The following is a 16,616-nucleotide window of genomic DNA, read 5'->3' as shown; positions in this document are numbered from 1 at the left end:
GAACTGTGAGAGAATACATTTTTGTTTTTATAAGCCACCCTGTCTTATTACTATAGCCAAAGGAAACTAATACAAGACTCCTCTAAAACAGAACACTTAAGGAAGGGTTGGAATTAAAATGATGGGAAAATGATAGGCATTAGAGATGTTAACCAGAAGCAAGCTGATACAGCTAGTAATGTTAGATGAGAAGACTAGAAGATGAAAGTCTTTCCTGGATCTTAGGGTCATTTCATATCAGAATAATAATTAGGTAAGCCTCCCAGGAAGATAAGGCTTAATTTTTTTTTGGGGGGTGGCCTCATTTTTTTGGTGTGACTTTTGGGATCTTAGTTCCCTAACCAGGGATCAAACCTGTACCTCCTCATTAGGAGTGCAGAATCTTAACTACTAGACCACCAGGAAAATCCCAGGGCTAATTTTGAATGCATTTTAGAATATAGTCTAAAATATATATTGAAAAATAATGTGTAGAATTTCAAGGAGAAATGGTCAAAGCTACATGCATCATGAGACATTTCTGTTACCTGGTTAAAGAGAGATGCTCTGGGCGGGCCCACTAGTTCCGTGGGCGCTTTAAAGACAGAGCATTTTCTCTGGCCGGTCACAGAAGAGGAAGTCAGAGGCACAGGGTGAGGGCATGCAGGCCTCCCGTGCTGGCTGCCAGGTTGTTGGTGGGCCTGGAACGGGGATGGTCTCTGCGGCCAGCCAGTGGACAGGGAAACCTCAGTCCTGCAGCCACAGTGACCTGAGTGGGCTCTCAAATGAGAACCCAGCACCCTAACACCTTGACTCAGCTTTGTGTGACTTTTTATACATTCCACGGGTTATTTGGAAGTTGTTATTAGATCAGTGGCTCATTTCAAGTTAAATTACATTTGTGTGCAAGGTCAGTATCAGGGTTCATTTTTACTTAGAAATGGTCATCCAAAACTTACAGGAAAGACCATACTTTCTTCATCGAATTACATTATCACCTTTGTTTTGTCAAAATATCCACTGACCAAATGTGTCTGGGTGTTCTATGTCAAACTTGTGGTCAGGCTCCACTGATCTTGTATGTCCGTCCTAGTGTCAGTCACACGGGGTCTCATTTCCCACAGATTTTAGTTAAGTCACGATCTCCCACATTTCCTTTTTTTGAAAATATATCTATTTCCATAAAATTTTTCCAGTGAGCTCGTCAATTTCTATAACGCTGTTTCCTGGGTTTTTGGTTACTTTGAATCTGTAGATTGATTTGGGGACAACTGACCCCTTAGTATTCAGTCTTCTAAGCCATGAATACGGCATATATGTCCCTATATATATAGGCCTTCATTTATTTTTTTCAACAAAGTTTTGTGGTTTTATGTGAACAGGACTTGCACATAGTCTGTTAGAAGCATTTTTATACTGTTTAAATATTATTTTAAAATATTCATTTATTTTAACTGCTTCAGGCCTTGGTTGCCGCACTCGGGGTTGGTCGTCATTGCGGCGCACAGGCTCTTTGTCGTAGCACAGGGACTGCTCTCTGTTAGCACTTGTGGCACACGGGCTCCAGAGTCTGCCAGCTCGTTAGTTGTGAGGCTCGGACTTAGCTGCCCCGAGGCATGTGGGATCTTATGGCTTCCCTGGTGATGCGGTGGTTAAGAATCCACCTCCCAATGCAGGAGACTTGGGTTCAATCCTAGGTTCAGGAAGATCCTCTGGAGCAGGAAATGGGACACTCGAGTATTACTGCCTGGGAAATTCTATGACAGTGGAAACTGGCAGGCTATAGTCTTATCACTTCCCAAAGAGTTGGATGTTACTGAGCACGCGTGTGTGGGATCTGAAGATCTTCCCCAACCAGGGATCGAACTCACATCCCCTGCATGGGGAGGCAGAGTTTTAACGACTGGACCATGAGGCAAGTCCCTTAATGTTATTTTAGAATTTACTTTTCCAATTTTTTTCATTGCTAGTATACAGTATATGTAGAACATAAATTATTGTATGATCGTGCTACCCAAGATGGCTCTTGCTGTCTCTACATCCTTCGCTCGACCAGTCCCTCCTTCACCTACACCCTACTCACATGACCAACCCTCCCCCCAATACATACTTGCCCCTACCTCTAGTTAGTGATTATTCTAATCTTTAGATCAGAGCATCTTCTCCATGATAGCTTATCAAACGGGTGGTAAGGGACGGGCTCCTCTGCTGGTTTCCCTGGTAACCAACAAGCCAACCTGATGTCAGTTATCTCTGTATATGGCCCCCCTCCTATACATGGACATCACCAGATGGTCAGTACTGATTAATTGATTGATCAATCTGATCAAATCAGATTGATTATATTCTTTGCAGCCAAAGATGGAGAAACTCTATGTAGTCAGTAAAAACAAGACCGGGAGCTGACTGGCTCAGATTGTGAACGTGTAATTGCAAAATTCAGACTTAAATTGAAGAAAGTAGGGAAAACCACTAGGCCATAAAGGTATGCTCTAAATCAATTCCATAACTCTAACCATAAATTGGACCACAGACAGGAGGGGTTGCAGGAGTTTCGAGGGACAGAAACAGGCTTGAATGAAGCGTGAGCCTCCAGAGCAGAGAGCACACAGGCTGATGATAAAGCCCTTCCTGGGAAAGCAGTCTTGAGCCGGGAGAGAAGAAGAAAGGGGAAGGAAGGAGCAAGAAGTGATGCAAGAGGGCTGAAAGCAGGGAAATGAGTAAACTGTATTATTAAGTCTGAATAAAGACAATCCTGGGCTTCCCTGGTGGCTCAGACAGTAAAAAATCTGCCTTCAGTGTGGGAGATGTGAGTTCGATCCCTGGGTCGGGACGATCCCCTGGAGTAGGAAATAGCAATTCACTCTAGTATTCTTGCCTGGAGAACCCCATGGAGAGAGGAGTCTGGAGGGCTACAGTCCATGAGGTCCCAAAGAGTCTGACATGACTGAGTGACTAACACACTTTAAATCAAATGCCTTATGGTTATACAATGGGAAGTGACAAATAAATTCAAGGGATTAGAGCTGATAGAGTGCCTGAAGAACTATGGACAGAGGTTTGTAACATTGTACAAGGAAGCAGCGATCAACACTATCCCCAAGAAAAAGAAATGCAAAAAGGCACAATGGTTGTCCGAGGAGGCCTTACAAATAGCTGAGAAAAGAACAAAAGCAAAAAGCAAAGGAGAAAAGGGAAGATGTACCCATCTGAATGCAGAGTTTCAAACAATAGCAAGGAGTGATAAGAAAGCCTTCCTATGTGAACATTGCAAAGAAACAGAGGAAAACAATAAAATGGGACAGACTAGAGATCTCTTCAAGAAAATTAAGAGATATCAAGGGACTATTTCATGCAAAGATGGGCACAGTAAAGGACAGAAATGGTATGAGCCTTACAGAAGCTAAAGATACCAAGAAGAGGTGGCAAGAATACACAGAAGAACTATATAAAAAACATCTTAATGACCCAGATAACCATGATGGTGTGGTCACTTACCTAGATCTAGGCATCCTGGAGTGTGAAGTCAAGTGAGCCTTAGGAAGCATCACTGTGAACAAAGCTAGTGGACGTGATGGAATTCCAGCTAAGCTATTTAAAATCCTAAAAGATGATAATGTTAAAGAACTGCATTCAGTATGCCAGCAAATATGGAAAACACAGCAGTGACCACAGGACTGGAAAAGATCAGTTTTCATTCCAGTCCCAAAGAAGGGCAATGTCAATGTTCAAACTACCCCACAATTGCACTCGTCTCACATGCTAGCAAAGTAATGCTCAAAATTCTCCAACTCAGATTTCAGCAGTACATGAACCGAGAACTTCCAGATGGTCAAGCTGGATTTAGAAAAGGCAGAGGAACCAGAGATCAAATTGCCAACATCCGCTGGATCATCGAGAAAGCAAGAGAGTTCCAGAAAAACATCTACTTCTGCTTTATTGACTATGTCAAAGTCTTTGTGTGGATCACAACAAACTGTGGAAAATTCTTCCAGAGATGAGAATACCAAACCACCTGACCTGCCTCCTGAGAAATTTGTATGCAGGTCAAGAAGCAACAGTTAGAACTGGACATGGAACAACAGACTGGTTCCAAATGGGAAAAGGAGTACATCAAGGCTGTATATTGTCACCTTGCTTATTTAACTTATAGGCAGAGTATATCATGTGAAATGCCGGGCTAGATGAAGAAAAAGCTGGAATCAAGATTGCTGGGAGAAATATCAATAACCTCAGATATGCAGATGACACCACTGTTAATGGCAGAAAGTGAAGAGGAACTAAAGATAAAGAGCCTGTTGATGAAGGTGAAAGAGGAGAGTGGAAAAGCTGGCTTAAAACTCAACATTCAAAAAAATAAGATCATGGCATCCTGTCCCATAACTTCATGGCAAATAGATGGGGAAACAGTGAGAGACTTTAGTTTCTTGGGCTCCAAAATCACTGCAGATGGTGACTGAAGCCACGAAATTAAGAGACACTTGCTCCTTGGAAGAAAAGCTGTGATGAACCTTGACATCAGAGACATTACTTTGCCAACAATGATCGTGTAGTCAAAGGAATGGTTTTTTCCAGTAGTCATGTCATGTGAGAGTTGGACCATAAAAGCTGAACTCCAAAGATTGATGCTTTGGAACTGTGGTGTTGGAAAAGACTCTTGAGAGTCCCTTGGACTGCAAGGGGATCAAACCAGTCAGTCCTAAAGGACATTAATCTTGAATATTCATTAGAAGGACTGATGCTAAAGCTGAAGCTCCAATACTCTGGCCACCTGATGCAAAGAACTGACTCATTAGAAAAAACCCTGATGCTGGAAAAGATTGAAGGCAGGAGGAGAAGGGGACGACAGAGGACAAGATGGTTGGATTGCATCATTGATTCAGTGGACATGAGTTTGAGCAAACTCCAGGAGATGGTGAAGGACAGGGAAGCCTGGCATACTTGGGATTGCAAAGAGTTGGTCACAGTTGAGCGACTGAACAGCAGCAACTGCCCGCTCAATAGTGAAGACTGCTGCTGTGTCCTGCCTGCTCCCTGCTGCCGTGGTAGAATGTCACTTAAGGGCCTTGCTTCAGATATAAGCTCCCCCATCCATTAAACCATTGCTGACTCCAGACTCTTCTGTCTTGAGGCTGTGTAAGTGGGTAGGGTGCAGACCAAGAGTAATAGGAGAATGTGTGGTTTTGTATTTACAAAGAAATTGCCATGCATGCACTACGTAGCATACATAGAAATAATTTCTGTGTAAATACACATAGAAGTTCATTTGACTTTTGTATAGTTACCTGTATCTAACAGCCTTGCTAAATTTGCCTGTTAATTCTTTGGTAAAAAAGAAAAAATTTTTCTATTATTTTCTGCTTGCACTGTGCGGCTTGTGGGACCTTCCCCAACTAGGGATTAAACCTGTGCCCCTTGTACTAGCAGTGCAGAGTCTTAACCACTGGCTCACCAGGGAAGTTCAACCTATTAATTCTAACTGTTTTTGGTGGGAGTAGATTAGCAGAAAATTTTCAAAAGTAACGATTTCTTAAGACACACAAAGGACTAGCTGTGTAATAAAAAATGAACAAATTCGATTTCATCAAGTTTAGAACTTTTGCTCTTTAGAAGACGTTAAGAAAAACAAAAAAGCTTCAGACTGGAATAATGTATTTCCCATGTATAAACTGGAGAAGGAAGTGGCAACCCACTCCAGTATTCTTGCCTGAAAAATCCCATGGACTGAAGAGCCTGGTAGGCTACAGTTCATGGGGTCACAAAGAGTCGGACACGACTGAGCAACTTCACTTTCATATATAAACAAGACACAGGACTGTGTCCAGAATATATAAAGAATTGGTACCAATCAGGAAAAGGGACACAACACAGCTTTTAAATTATGCAGAGGATCTGAACACTCCTCAGTTCAGTTCAGTCGCTCAGTCCTGTCTAACTCTTTGCGACCCCATGGACTGCAGCACACCAGGCTTCCCTGTCCACCACAAACTCATGGAGCTTATTCAAACTCATGTCCATCAAGTCAGTGATGCCATCCAACCATCTCATCCTCTGTCGTCCCCTTCTCCTCCCGCCTTCAATCTTTTCCAGCATCAGGGTCTTTTTCAGTGAGTCAGTTCTTCACATCATGTGGCCATAGTATTGGAATTTCAGCTTCAGCATCAGTCCTTCCAATGAATATTCAGGACTTATTTCCTTTAGGATGGACTGGTTGGATCTCCTTGCTGTCCAGGGGACTCTCAAGAGTCTTCTCCAATACCACAGTTCAAAAGCATCAATTCTTCAGCATTGAGCTTTCTTTATAATCCAACTCTCACAACCATACATGACTACTGGGAAAACCATAGCTTTGACTAGACGGACCTTTGTTGGCAACGTAATGTCTCTGCTTTTTAGCATGCTGTCTAGACTGGTCATAGCTTTTCTTCTAAGGAGCAAGAGTCTTTTAATTTCATGGCTGCAGTCACCATCTGCAGTGATTTTTGAGCCCCCAAAATAAAGTCTCTCACTGTTGCCATTGTTCCCCATCTATCTGCCAGGAAGTGATGGAACTGGATGCCAAGATCTTAGTTTTCTGAATGTTGAATTTTAAGCCAGCTTTTTCACTCTCTTCTTTCACTTTCATCCAAAGGCTCTTTAGTTCTTTTTCACTTTCTGCCATAAGGGTGGTGTCATTTACATATCTGAAGTTATTGATATTTCTCCCAGCAGTCTTGATTCCAGCTTCTGCTCATCCAGCCCAGCATTTCACATGATGTACTCTGCATATAAGTTAAATAAACAGGGTGACAATATACAGCCTTGACATACTCCTTTTCCTATTTGGAACCAGTCTGTTGTTCCATGTCCAGTTTTAACTGTTACTTCTTGACCTGCATACAGATTTCTCAGGAGGCAGGTCAGGTGGTCTGGTTTTCCTATCTGTTTAAGAATTTTCCACAGTTTGTTGCGATCCACACAAAGACTTTGGCATAGTCAATAAAGCAGAAGTAGATGTTTTTCTGGAACTCTCTTGCTTTCTCGATGATCCAGCAGATGTTGGCAATTTGATCTCTGGTTCCTCTGCCTTTTCTAAATCCAGCTTGACCATCTGGAAGTTCTCGGTTCATGTACTGCTGAAATCTGGGTTGGAGAATTTTGAGCATTACTTTGCTACTGTGTGTGATGAGTGCAGTTGTGCAGTAGTTTGAGCATTCTCAAAAGAATATAATCAGATGGTCACTAGCACATGGAGAGACGTTCCACACCATCATGTCATCAGCAGAATGTAATTTTTTCTTTTATTTGGCTGCATGTGTTCAGTCATGTCCAACTCTTTGTGACCCCGTGGACAGTAGCCTGCCAGGCTCCTCTGTCCATGGGATTCTCAGGCAAGAATACTGGAGCAGGTTGCCACTTCCTATTCCAAGGGATCTTTCCAACCCAGGGATCAAACTCAAGTCTCTTGTGTCTCCTGCATTGGCAAATGGATTCTTTACCCCTGCACCACCTGGGAAGCCCTTACTTGGCTGCACCAAGTCATAGTTGTGGCACTTCAGATCTTTAGTTGCAGCATGTGGACTCCTAGTTGAGGCATGCGGGATCTAGTTCCCTGAACAGGGATCAAACCCAAGCCCTCTGCATTGGGAATGGGCATTCTTAGCCACTGGACCACCAAGGAAGCCCCGGTTTTCTGCACCTTAACACTTTCTTTCTCCTTTTTCCTTATTTAGGCGTGTCACCTGTTTTATCTGTTATCTTTACTCCCATGGCAGTCAGTGAGTTATTCTATTTTGATCCTTCTCACTTTTTAAAGATGTATTATTTCCAGCTTTTTGAGAAGATAAAATATTTAAACCCTGTTCTTCTCTTGTGTCTACCTTTTTTTTAATTAGCTCTTTGATTTATAGTTTAATGTATTTCATAACACCACCAGTTCTTTTGGTGACATTTGCGTTGTATCTTGTGATTTGATGAAGCGCATCCCCTGGTCAGGGCCCGAGGAAGGGCCCACGAATGCAGTTCTTGCATTAACATTGTGGTTCTGTAGTCTAGGGGCTTAAAGAGTGACCAGGCTGGACACTGCATCCCTGGCTCACGCTTTCCTTGAATTTTGTGAAAATATTATGCCACAGTGTTTCTGTTGCAAAGGCTACTGCCACCCTTACTTCTCTTGTTAGATACTGGAGTTTTAAAAATCAAAGGCCTAAAGGATATTTTGAAATATTTAAAGCCTAGTAGTTAGCTGTATTGTGATGTGTCTGTGGTGACCATCCCAGCTTAGCTTCCCCAGGATTTATTTGCAGAAAGTTTCATTGGACATGAATTTTGTTTGTTTTTTGACTGCGCCACGTGTTTGTTGCAGCACATGGACTCAGTAGGTTCGGTGCTCAGGCTTAGTTGCTCAGTGGCATGTGGGATCATGGTTCCCCGGTCAGGGTTCACACCCACGTCCCCTGCGGATTGGAAGGTGGGTTCTTTACCACTGGACCAGCAGGGAAGTCCTTGTACATGGATTTTTCAGTGTTAGTCTGTTAATTATTTGACTTTTCTTCTGTAGGAACTTCATTTCTGTGTTTCTTAGACCTTTGCTTATCTCCTTGGACACTTTCTGGTTCTTTGTGACTCTTGATCCCGTTTTTGTCCTGTCGCTTGCAGGCCACCTGTGCTGAAGGGGCAGTCTACACACTCACGGTGCCCTGGCTGCAGCTGCTCTCCAGAGTCAGCGTGTTTCCTGGCAACCCCACCAGTCTTCTCTGCTCACCCGACCGGCAGTGGGTGTTCGCGTCAACCCAGAACTCAGACTTGAGCCCCGAGGTCAGTGGCGGGCTGTGCCCCTTGCCTCAGGGGGGTGGTGGGTCCTGTGCCCTAGGCTTTTGGGGTGCATCTGGGGGTTGCAGCTTCTCATGTAGGACCAAACCGCACAGCCTGCATGGGTGATGATGAGTCATCTTTGACCTTTCACAGCCATGACTGCCTTCTCAGGGCCACCAGCTGAGCCGATGGCCATGGCGGCCTCGCCCAGGAGCCTCTGTTCTTTCCAGGCTCCTGTGTTGCCCACAGGCTGGAGGGGGTCAGCTACCTGACTGGAGATGACAGAGTTTGAAAAGGTTTGGGACGTCCTGGTGGAAATGCTCATGAGGTATTGGTGGCCTGAGAACAGGCTTCAACAAGAGTAAGGAAGACAGTGGGCCAGCATGGAGGAGATGCTAACAGCGTGGGGACTGTATCCATTACCTGGAGGCCCATACACAGCTTGCCTGTGAGAATGGCTGCCTCTGCCAGTGATTCATGGGCTCAGAGATGCTCAGGCTGAGTGCCAGGGTCTGAATTGGAAAATGTGTGTGTGTGTGTGTGTGTGTGTGCGCTGGTACGCCCATAAACTTTGTCGTTCAGTTGTGTCCAACTCTTTGTGACTGCCGGGCTCCTCTGTTAATGAAATTTCCCAGGCAAGAATACTGGAGTGGGTTGTCATTTCCTACCCCAGAGGATTTACCCAACCCAGGGATCAAACCTGCATCTTCTGTGTCTCCTACCTTTGCAGGTGGGTCACCACTGAGCCACCCAGAAAGCCTGAATTGGAAAATTAGACTGGAGTAAAAAGCAGGCAGCTGGAGAGGGTCTTGAGACATACCGGGGTCAGTGAGCAAGGAAGGACAGAGAAAGAGAAGCAGTGGCCAAGCTGGACGGAACTGGCAGTGATGGGACCTGGGAGTTGGGAGGCCGGGGGTCAGGTTGGGAAGCCAAAGGAGAGAGGCCATAGGATTGGTGGGCAGCCTCACATCAGTTCCAGGGACCAAGAAGGGGTTTGGAGCCAGACTGCAAGAAGATAGGAAAGGAGTATGGAGGAAGACATTGAAGGCAGAAGCAAGATGATGACAGGCGCTCAGGAAAAGAAAATTCATTTATTTGATTTCACCCATAATGGTGACCTCACTGGGACTGGTGTGCCAAGATCTTTCCAGCAGGGCCAGACATGGGGTGGGGTTAACCTCTTTTCCCTGGTAAGGGCGTTTGAGAAAGGCGGGTCCACATGAGGCACCCTGTGAGACCCAGTACAGTCACGGTGGATGTGGTCTAGTGGGGGCTTTCGGAGTGCTCCTGGCTGGAGAAGTCTCCCTCACCGGCGATGAGACGTGTGGCGCTGTTTCCCCAGGTGTTCTACACTCAGTCCTTGCTGCGCCGGTCGGAAGAAGAGACTCCTGCCTCCGCCACTCTCCCCATCTGGCTGACGTCCAGAGCCTGCTGGGCCCCCGACGAGGCAGCCAGGCTGATGGTGATGCACAGAAATGACAACGGCATGCAGTTGGTCATCACCACCTATGAGCTAGGGACCAGAAAGCCCAGGGATAGAGCGGACATTCTCGGTAAGGATCCCCATGTCACCACCACTTCCTTACAATGCTTCAAGCACAGATTCGTCAAGTTTCCTCTGGGGCACTTTTTCTTTCCTCTCAGTGAATCATAGTGACCCCACAAATGTTTTCTAGTTGTGATTTTGTGGGCTGGTGGAGTGGTGAACACTTGCTGTGTGTTGGGGCCCTCTGCATGGCCGTGGGATTCAGATGTTAACTGCTGTCCACTCTTCTCCCTTCTCTGCTTCCATTCATCCCCACCTCTCCTTTTACAACTGTGTCAGAGTCACCACTCTCAGCACTGAGAGCACACAGAGATGAATAAAAGCCACAACTGCCTCTTCCCTAAGGAGCTCCTAGTCCAGTAGGAAAATAAGACCCACATCTTTGTCCTTTCCTGTCTCCTCTGTTTTCCAAACCCCACATTACCCCAATAGGCCTTTTCTTTGTTCCTTAGCATTTTTTCCTTTGTATTATGTTCATTTGTTTTCCTGTCATCATTTGACCATAAATTTTACTCTGAGCTTCCTGGCAGCCGAGGAAAAAAAGGGAAACAGGATGTGTAATATAATCCCTTGTCTGATACGAGAAAACGCATGAACTCTTCAAAAGAGGTAATTTTATTTTCCTGGTGCTAACTAAACTCCATAAGGAAATGATCAAATTAATGTTTTTTAAACAAGGAATGCTGTACAGTATAAAAGAATCTTCAACAGTAGTTTTCAGCAGATGTCATAAATGTCATAGTTCTCAGGTGGTCATGTCTTGCATCGCCCTGTCTTAGATGGGGAAGGGTAGAGAGCAGGGTGGAAGCCTCACCCCTGGATAGTACCGTGGGCCGATAATGTCACTCCCATGTGCATATGGCCTTGAACCTCACAGTCCCCCTGTGAAGCAGCACAATCCACGTTTGAGAGCTGATGACCAGTAGACTAGGGGAGTAAATGCATGGGTCAGGATTGACTGCAGATGTGACACAAAACCGTTGCTCTTTTCATTATTCCACATCCTCGTAGGTGAGGCATGTCTATTCCAGACCCCCAGCTGCTACTAAGACGTGACAATCTCTGTGCCTTTATTTCAAAAAGCACAACAGATCGCGAGCTTCCTGCTGCCAGACACCATGATGCCTCCTCACCTCATGAAGAGCCACGGCTCCCAGGTGATCCTGCTGGTGTCCGGCTCAGAGCTGGTGCTCTTCACCATTCACGGCCTGCAGCTGGTGGCCTTTCAGGACCACCAGAGGCCCATCACGTCCATGTGGGTGGTGAGTGTGGCCCCTCGCCCGCCTGCTGCCAGCCTCGTGGCTCCATGCCTTGGAGCCCGCATCCCTGCCTCACTTGGTTTTTCATTTCAAGGACCAGACTCGAGTCATAACCTCTTCCTTCGACCTCTCCCTGCGAGTCTACATGTGGAACAAGGAGAATAAATTTCCCGTCCTCAAGAGCTGCTATCATTTGCTGGGTGGGTCTCACAGATGGGCCAGGTAATTGCTTCTGACTTTTTAAATGTTACCTACAAATTGGACTCTCCTGGTCCCTCAGCAGGAGGATACCATTGGCAAGAATGTGAATGGGACTTGGGGTCTTAGCCCAGCCTGCCTCTCCCTATATGGCGACCTGAGGCAAGTCACTGTTCACATTTAGCCTCTGTTTTTAAAAAAAGATGCTACACTATGCATCATTTGCATTATCTCTTTTAATATACAAAGCCACCACCTGCAGTTAGCATCACCCACATTTCCCAGATGAAATCAGCGATGTGGGTTTTGCCCAAAGGCCCACAGGGGTGCACAGTGAAGCCAGGGTCAGCCTGGATGCAGCCCTTAGCCTACCTCTGTAACCTGCACAACGCCAGGTCCGTTTACCAAACCTAGGTGGCTGTAGGAGCAAGACTGTAAAAGTTGGAGAGAATGTGATTTTTGTGCTGTGGTTTACAATTAGAATTGGGGATGCAGTGCTTAGTTGCTCAGTCATGTCTGACTCTTTGCAACCCCATGGACTGTAGCCCACCAGGCTCCTCTGTCCCTGGGGATTCTCCAGGCAAGAATACTGGAGTGGGTTACCATGCCCTCCTCCAGGGGATCTTTCAACCCAGGGATCAAACCCAGGTCTCCTGCATTGCAGGTGAATTCTTCACTGCCTGAGCCACCAGGGAAGCCCAAGAATACTGGAGTGGGTAGCCTTTCCCCAGGAGATCTTCCAGACCCAGGAGTGGAACCGGGGTCTCCTGCATTGCAGGTGGATTCTTCACCAGCTGACCTACCAGGGTAGCCCAGAATTTGGGGATGACATGTTTTTTCTTATCAGAGTAAGTCCTGCAAAGTAAGGACAGGGCTTCCAGACTGTCTGTTTCACTGGGTTTCTTATGGTAACACCTCCTACTTCATAACCATCAGTGACTTGTCATGAGTTATGGGATTAATTCAGCCTCCTGCGGCAAACATCTTACAGTATTAATTAAAAAAAAAAAAAATACAATGCCCCAAACTAAATATTTTTACAATTAAAGATTCCTATAACAAACCTGCTTCCCTAGTAGTTCAGATGGTAAAGCTTCTGCCTGCAGTTCAGGAGACCCAGGTTTGATCCCTGGGTCAGGAAGATCCCCTGGAGAAGGGAATGGCAACCCACTCCAGTATAACAAACCTACCTAGTTGCTGAGTTTGAGAGCCATAATATTCCATCTTCACACTGCAGGCCGTGAGGGACTGTATATTTCCTACTAAAGACCCTAATATGTTGCTGTCTACCCTCCCCTGTGCTCCGGAGAGGTGGCCTTGCTCTGTTCTGTCTGTACCTAGGCTGCAGGCCAGCCTTAGTGAAGCAAGCCCCTCAGGCCAGTGGAGGCCCTGATTACATGCCCCACATCCACTCATGACCCCTCAGTAATGATTTTTTCCCTCCAGTGGCAGGAGACATATGTGCGAACAAACACTTGTTGCCACTGGAAGGAGGCCACTGAAGAGCTTGCCAGTGATGTTGGTCTCCCAAGATGTGCGTTTTTTTCCTTCCCTTTTTTATATGTGCCTTTAAAGAATTCCCTATATCATTACTGAATGGTTAGAACATCTTTTCACTGAAATAACACTGTTATCAACTTAGCAAGTAGCACTTGTAGAAACTTCTTTTTTACACGTTTTTAAACACTGCTCTACCTTCATCACACAAAGCAGAACACATTCATTCACTGAAATATTAATTGTGCACAATTAGAAACTTCTTATTTTTTTAATTACTATTTATTTACTTACCTCTGTGCTGGGTCTTCATTGCTGCATGCAGGCTTTTTCCAGTTGCAGTGGCTTCTCTTGTTGCAGAGCTCAGGCTCTAGAGTATGGGCTTAGTAATTGTGGCGCACGGGCTTTGTTGCCCTGTGGCATGTTGGATCTTCCTGGACCAGGGATCAAACGTGTCCCCTATATTGTTGGCAGGCATATTCTTAGCCACTGAGCCACCAGGGAAGTTCCAGAAACTGCTGTTTTATATGTGTTTTTTAAACTGTGCTATTTTGAGGCTTCCCTGGTGGCTCAGATGGTAAAGAATTCACCTGCAGTACAGGAGACCCAGATTTGATCCCTGGATCAGGAAGAGTCCCTGGAGAAGGGAATGGCTATTCTTGCCTGGAGGATTCCATGGATAGAGGACCCTGGCGGGCTATAGTCCATGAGGTTGCAAGAGTCAAGACACGACTGAGTGACTAACACACCCATTTTATAGGATGGTAAACAGATCCATTCACTGAAATGACACTGTTCTCAATGAGCATAGCACACTTAGAAACATAAATGTGCTTTAATCAGAACCCTGGAATGTATTACAACCTTGAATTCTGCTCTTTCCCAATTCATAACAGATTCTTCAGAAATCCTTAGTTGATGCAAGTGGTAATTTCTCTTTAAGGGCTTCACTTGGCAATCATAAACCCAGCAACCTAGCTCTGTGTTGATCCCCACAAGATGGGCAGCTATGGACTGCATTTCATCTATCTTTTCATTACTTTTTAGGAGCTTTTCAGTTTCCTAAAATGTTATGATCTGTGAATACATACTCTGACTTTCTAAAGAAAACAGGTGTGTTAAACATAAATTTAATAGCAAACCTAGCAGCATACCCCTAGGAGAAATAAAACATGTCTACAGAGACTTGTACTTGAATGCTTTTAGCAGATTTATTCAGAACACCCTAAAAGTGCAAACAGTGCAGATGCCCATCAACTGGTAAATGGGTAAATCCACTGTGGTGCATCCATACAGGGGAGTTGTATTCAGCTGTAAGGAGGAATGGCATATGACACACATGTGGGTGAACTGCCAACATACTGTGCTGGTGAAAGAAGCCAAATGTGTAAGGTCACATACTGAATGGTTCCTTTAATGTGGTACATATAGAAAAGGCAAGTCTATAGGAACAGAAGGTCAATTACTGCTGCCCAGGGTTGGGGGTAAGATGGGATTTACTGCAGATGGCTACAACAGATCTTTTTGGGCCAATGGAAATGTATTTAAAACTGGGTTTTAGTGATAGTTAGAGAGTTCTGCACATTTACTAAAGATGAGGGAGGGGGTGTGGGAAGATGAAGAGAAAGTCTATAAAGAGAAAAAGAAAGAAGATAGGTGCTAGTTCAACCTTAATTGCTAACAAACCAAGGAGACTGCTGACTGACTGCTTGTATCAGGGAGCAGTTGTTGCCCTGCTCAGCCCCACGTAGACCAGCCAGTCCTGGAATTTTCCAACCCAATCCTGCAGTTTTCTGACACAGTCTGCAAACTGCCACATTCCACTCTTGTTATTAATCTTTTTTTGGTTGTTGTTTGTACTAGATGTGTTTTTTAAAATTAATTTCTTTTAATTGGAGGCTAATTACTTTACAATATTGTAGTGGTTTATTAATCTCTTAAGCTGAGTAAGTGTCATCATGGGATTTACTCTAAGCTGAAAGGTAGTTCATGAAAGCCAAAGCTAGTTTCAGAAGCAATCTATAGACAAAAAGTGGGCTTCTGTGGGAAACTCAGGCAGTTCTGTGTTTGTTTGTTGGTTTGTTAGTTCTTATTTTTGTTTGTTGGTTTGCTTCTCTGCACACTTGCTCCGTTTTTCTGTGGTGCAGCAGAGCAGCATTGTATGTTTGTGGAAACTGAAGGCCCCATTGGCTCCTGCGGTTACATCTCCTTCACTGAGACTGGTTAGGAATTGATAGTAATTCTAAATTTTGGAGAAATGACTCTGACCTGCCCAGATTGGATGAGGTACCCCCAGCTCCTGTATCAGGAGAAGTTTCCAGAGTAGCTGGAATCATTGTGATTCAGGCAGCTACCATCAGGAGGACCTCGAACTGATCACACTCAAGAATGTGAAGATTTTTGCTACTTGATACAAATGAACATAGGTCCTCAAGTCAAAGCCTCAAGTCAAAGCCCAGTATACTCACAGATGGGGTGGACTGGGTGGAGAGCGTACAAGATTGAGCTCCATCTTCGTGTAAAAGCTTTATGACTTAAACATTTGTCCTTTTCCAAAGTTAACATGTAGCATGTCCCTTCCTTCACAGTGGGTTTACTCATGTGGAGAGTGACGGTATGAGCATTGTAGGCGTGGAAGCCAGAAACATCGGAACTAGTATTCTGAGGTCATATTACTTCCAAGTGCAGTGTGGCTAAGATGACAGCATCAACTGAAGATTGTCACCACAGTTGGTGAGGTGCTTGTCTACATACAGAGACTAAAGTAATTATTGTATCAACATCGGAAAAAGAAGTAATGATTTTCAAATACCTACTGTGGGCCACACAAGTGTGTGAGGTGACTTTATGTTTCAATCCTCACCAGAAGCCAATGAAGTGTAGATATTACTGTCTGTATTTTTCAAAGAAGTTGAGATGTAACAGAAGAGTAGTTAACCCACTGTTAGCCCATTTTTCAGCTATCAAACAAACTGTCCAAGGTTATTTGGATAGTAAGTAGCCAAGAGCAGTGAATGCAGACCTTGGGTGCTAGAAAACCCAGGTTTAAAGTACTCAGATTGTAACATAATTGTTTTTTGTTTTCCAAATATGTAATTAATGAAGTAAATATTTTTTTCATCTTCCTAGTCTGTGTTACTTGCTTTGATGCTTTTAAGTCACTTCAGTCGTGTCTGACCCTGTGCAACCCCATAGACGGCAGCCCACCAGGCTCCCCCATCCCTGGGATTCTCCAGGCAAGAACACTGGAGTGGGTTGCCATTGCCTCCTCCAATGCATGAAAGTGAAAAGTGAAAGTGAAGTCACTCAGCCGTGTCTGACTCTTCGCGACCCCACGGACTGCA

General features: G+C 44.8%; 1 protein-coding gene across 6 annotated transcripts in view; it reads left to right on the top strand.

Moving 5' to 3' along the window:
- Nucleotides 1-16,400, top strand: part of FBXW12 (F-box and WD repeat domain containing 12) — a 33,580-nt gene extending 17,180 nt beyond the window's left edge. For 5 of the 6 annotated variants that reach the window (XM_061163540.1, XM_061163539.1, XM_061163538.1 and 2 more), the window contains 5 exons: nucleotides 8,617-8,775; nucleotides 10,115-10,325; nucleotides 11,402-11,580; nucleotides 11,672-11,799; nucleotides 15,861-16,400. In XM_061163540.1, coding sequence (XP_061019523.1) covers nucleotides 8,617-8,775; nucleotides 10,115-10,325; nucleotides 11,402-11,580; nucleotides 11,672-11,799; nucleotides 15,861-15,969 — 786 coding nt within the window. In that variant the 3' untranslated portion in view covers nucleotides 15,970-16,400. Of the gene's footprint in view, nucleotides 1-8,616; nucleotides 8,776-10,114; nucleotides 10,326-11,401; nucleotides 11,581-11,671; nucleotides 11,800-12,439; nucleotides 12,624-15,860 lie in introns of all 6 variants that reach the window. The other variant, XR_009696363.1, reaches the window with a different exon arrangement.
- Nucleotides 16,401-16,616: the final 216 nt, after the last annotated feature.

This window comes from Dama dama, chromosome 16, assembly GCF_033118175.1.
Source record: "Dama dama isolate Ldn47 chromosome 16, ASM3311817v1, whole genome shotgun sequence".
Lineage (NCBI taxonomy): Eukaryota > Metazoa > Chordata > Mammalia > Artiodactyla > Cervidae > Dama > Dama dama.
Note: the sequence above shows the minus strand (reverse complement) of the source record. Positions and strands in the feature narration are given on the sequence as shown.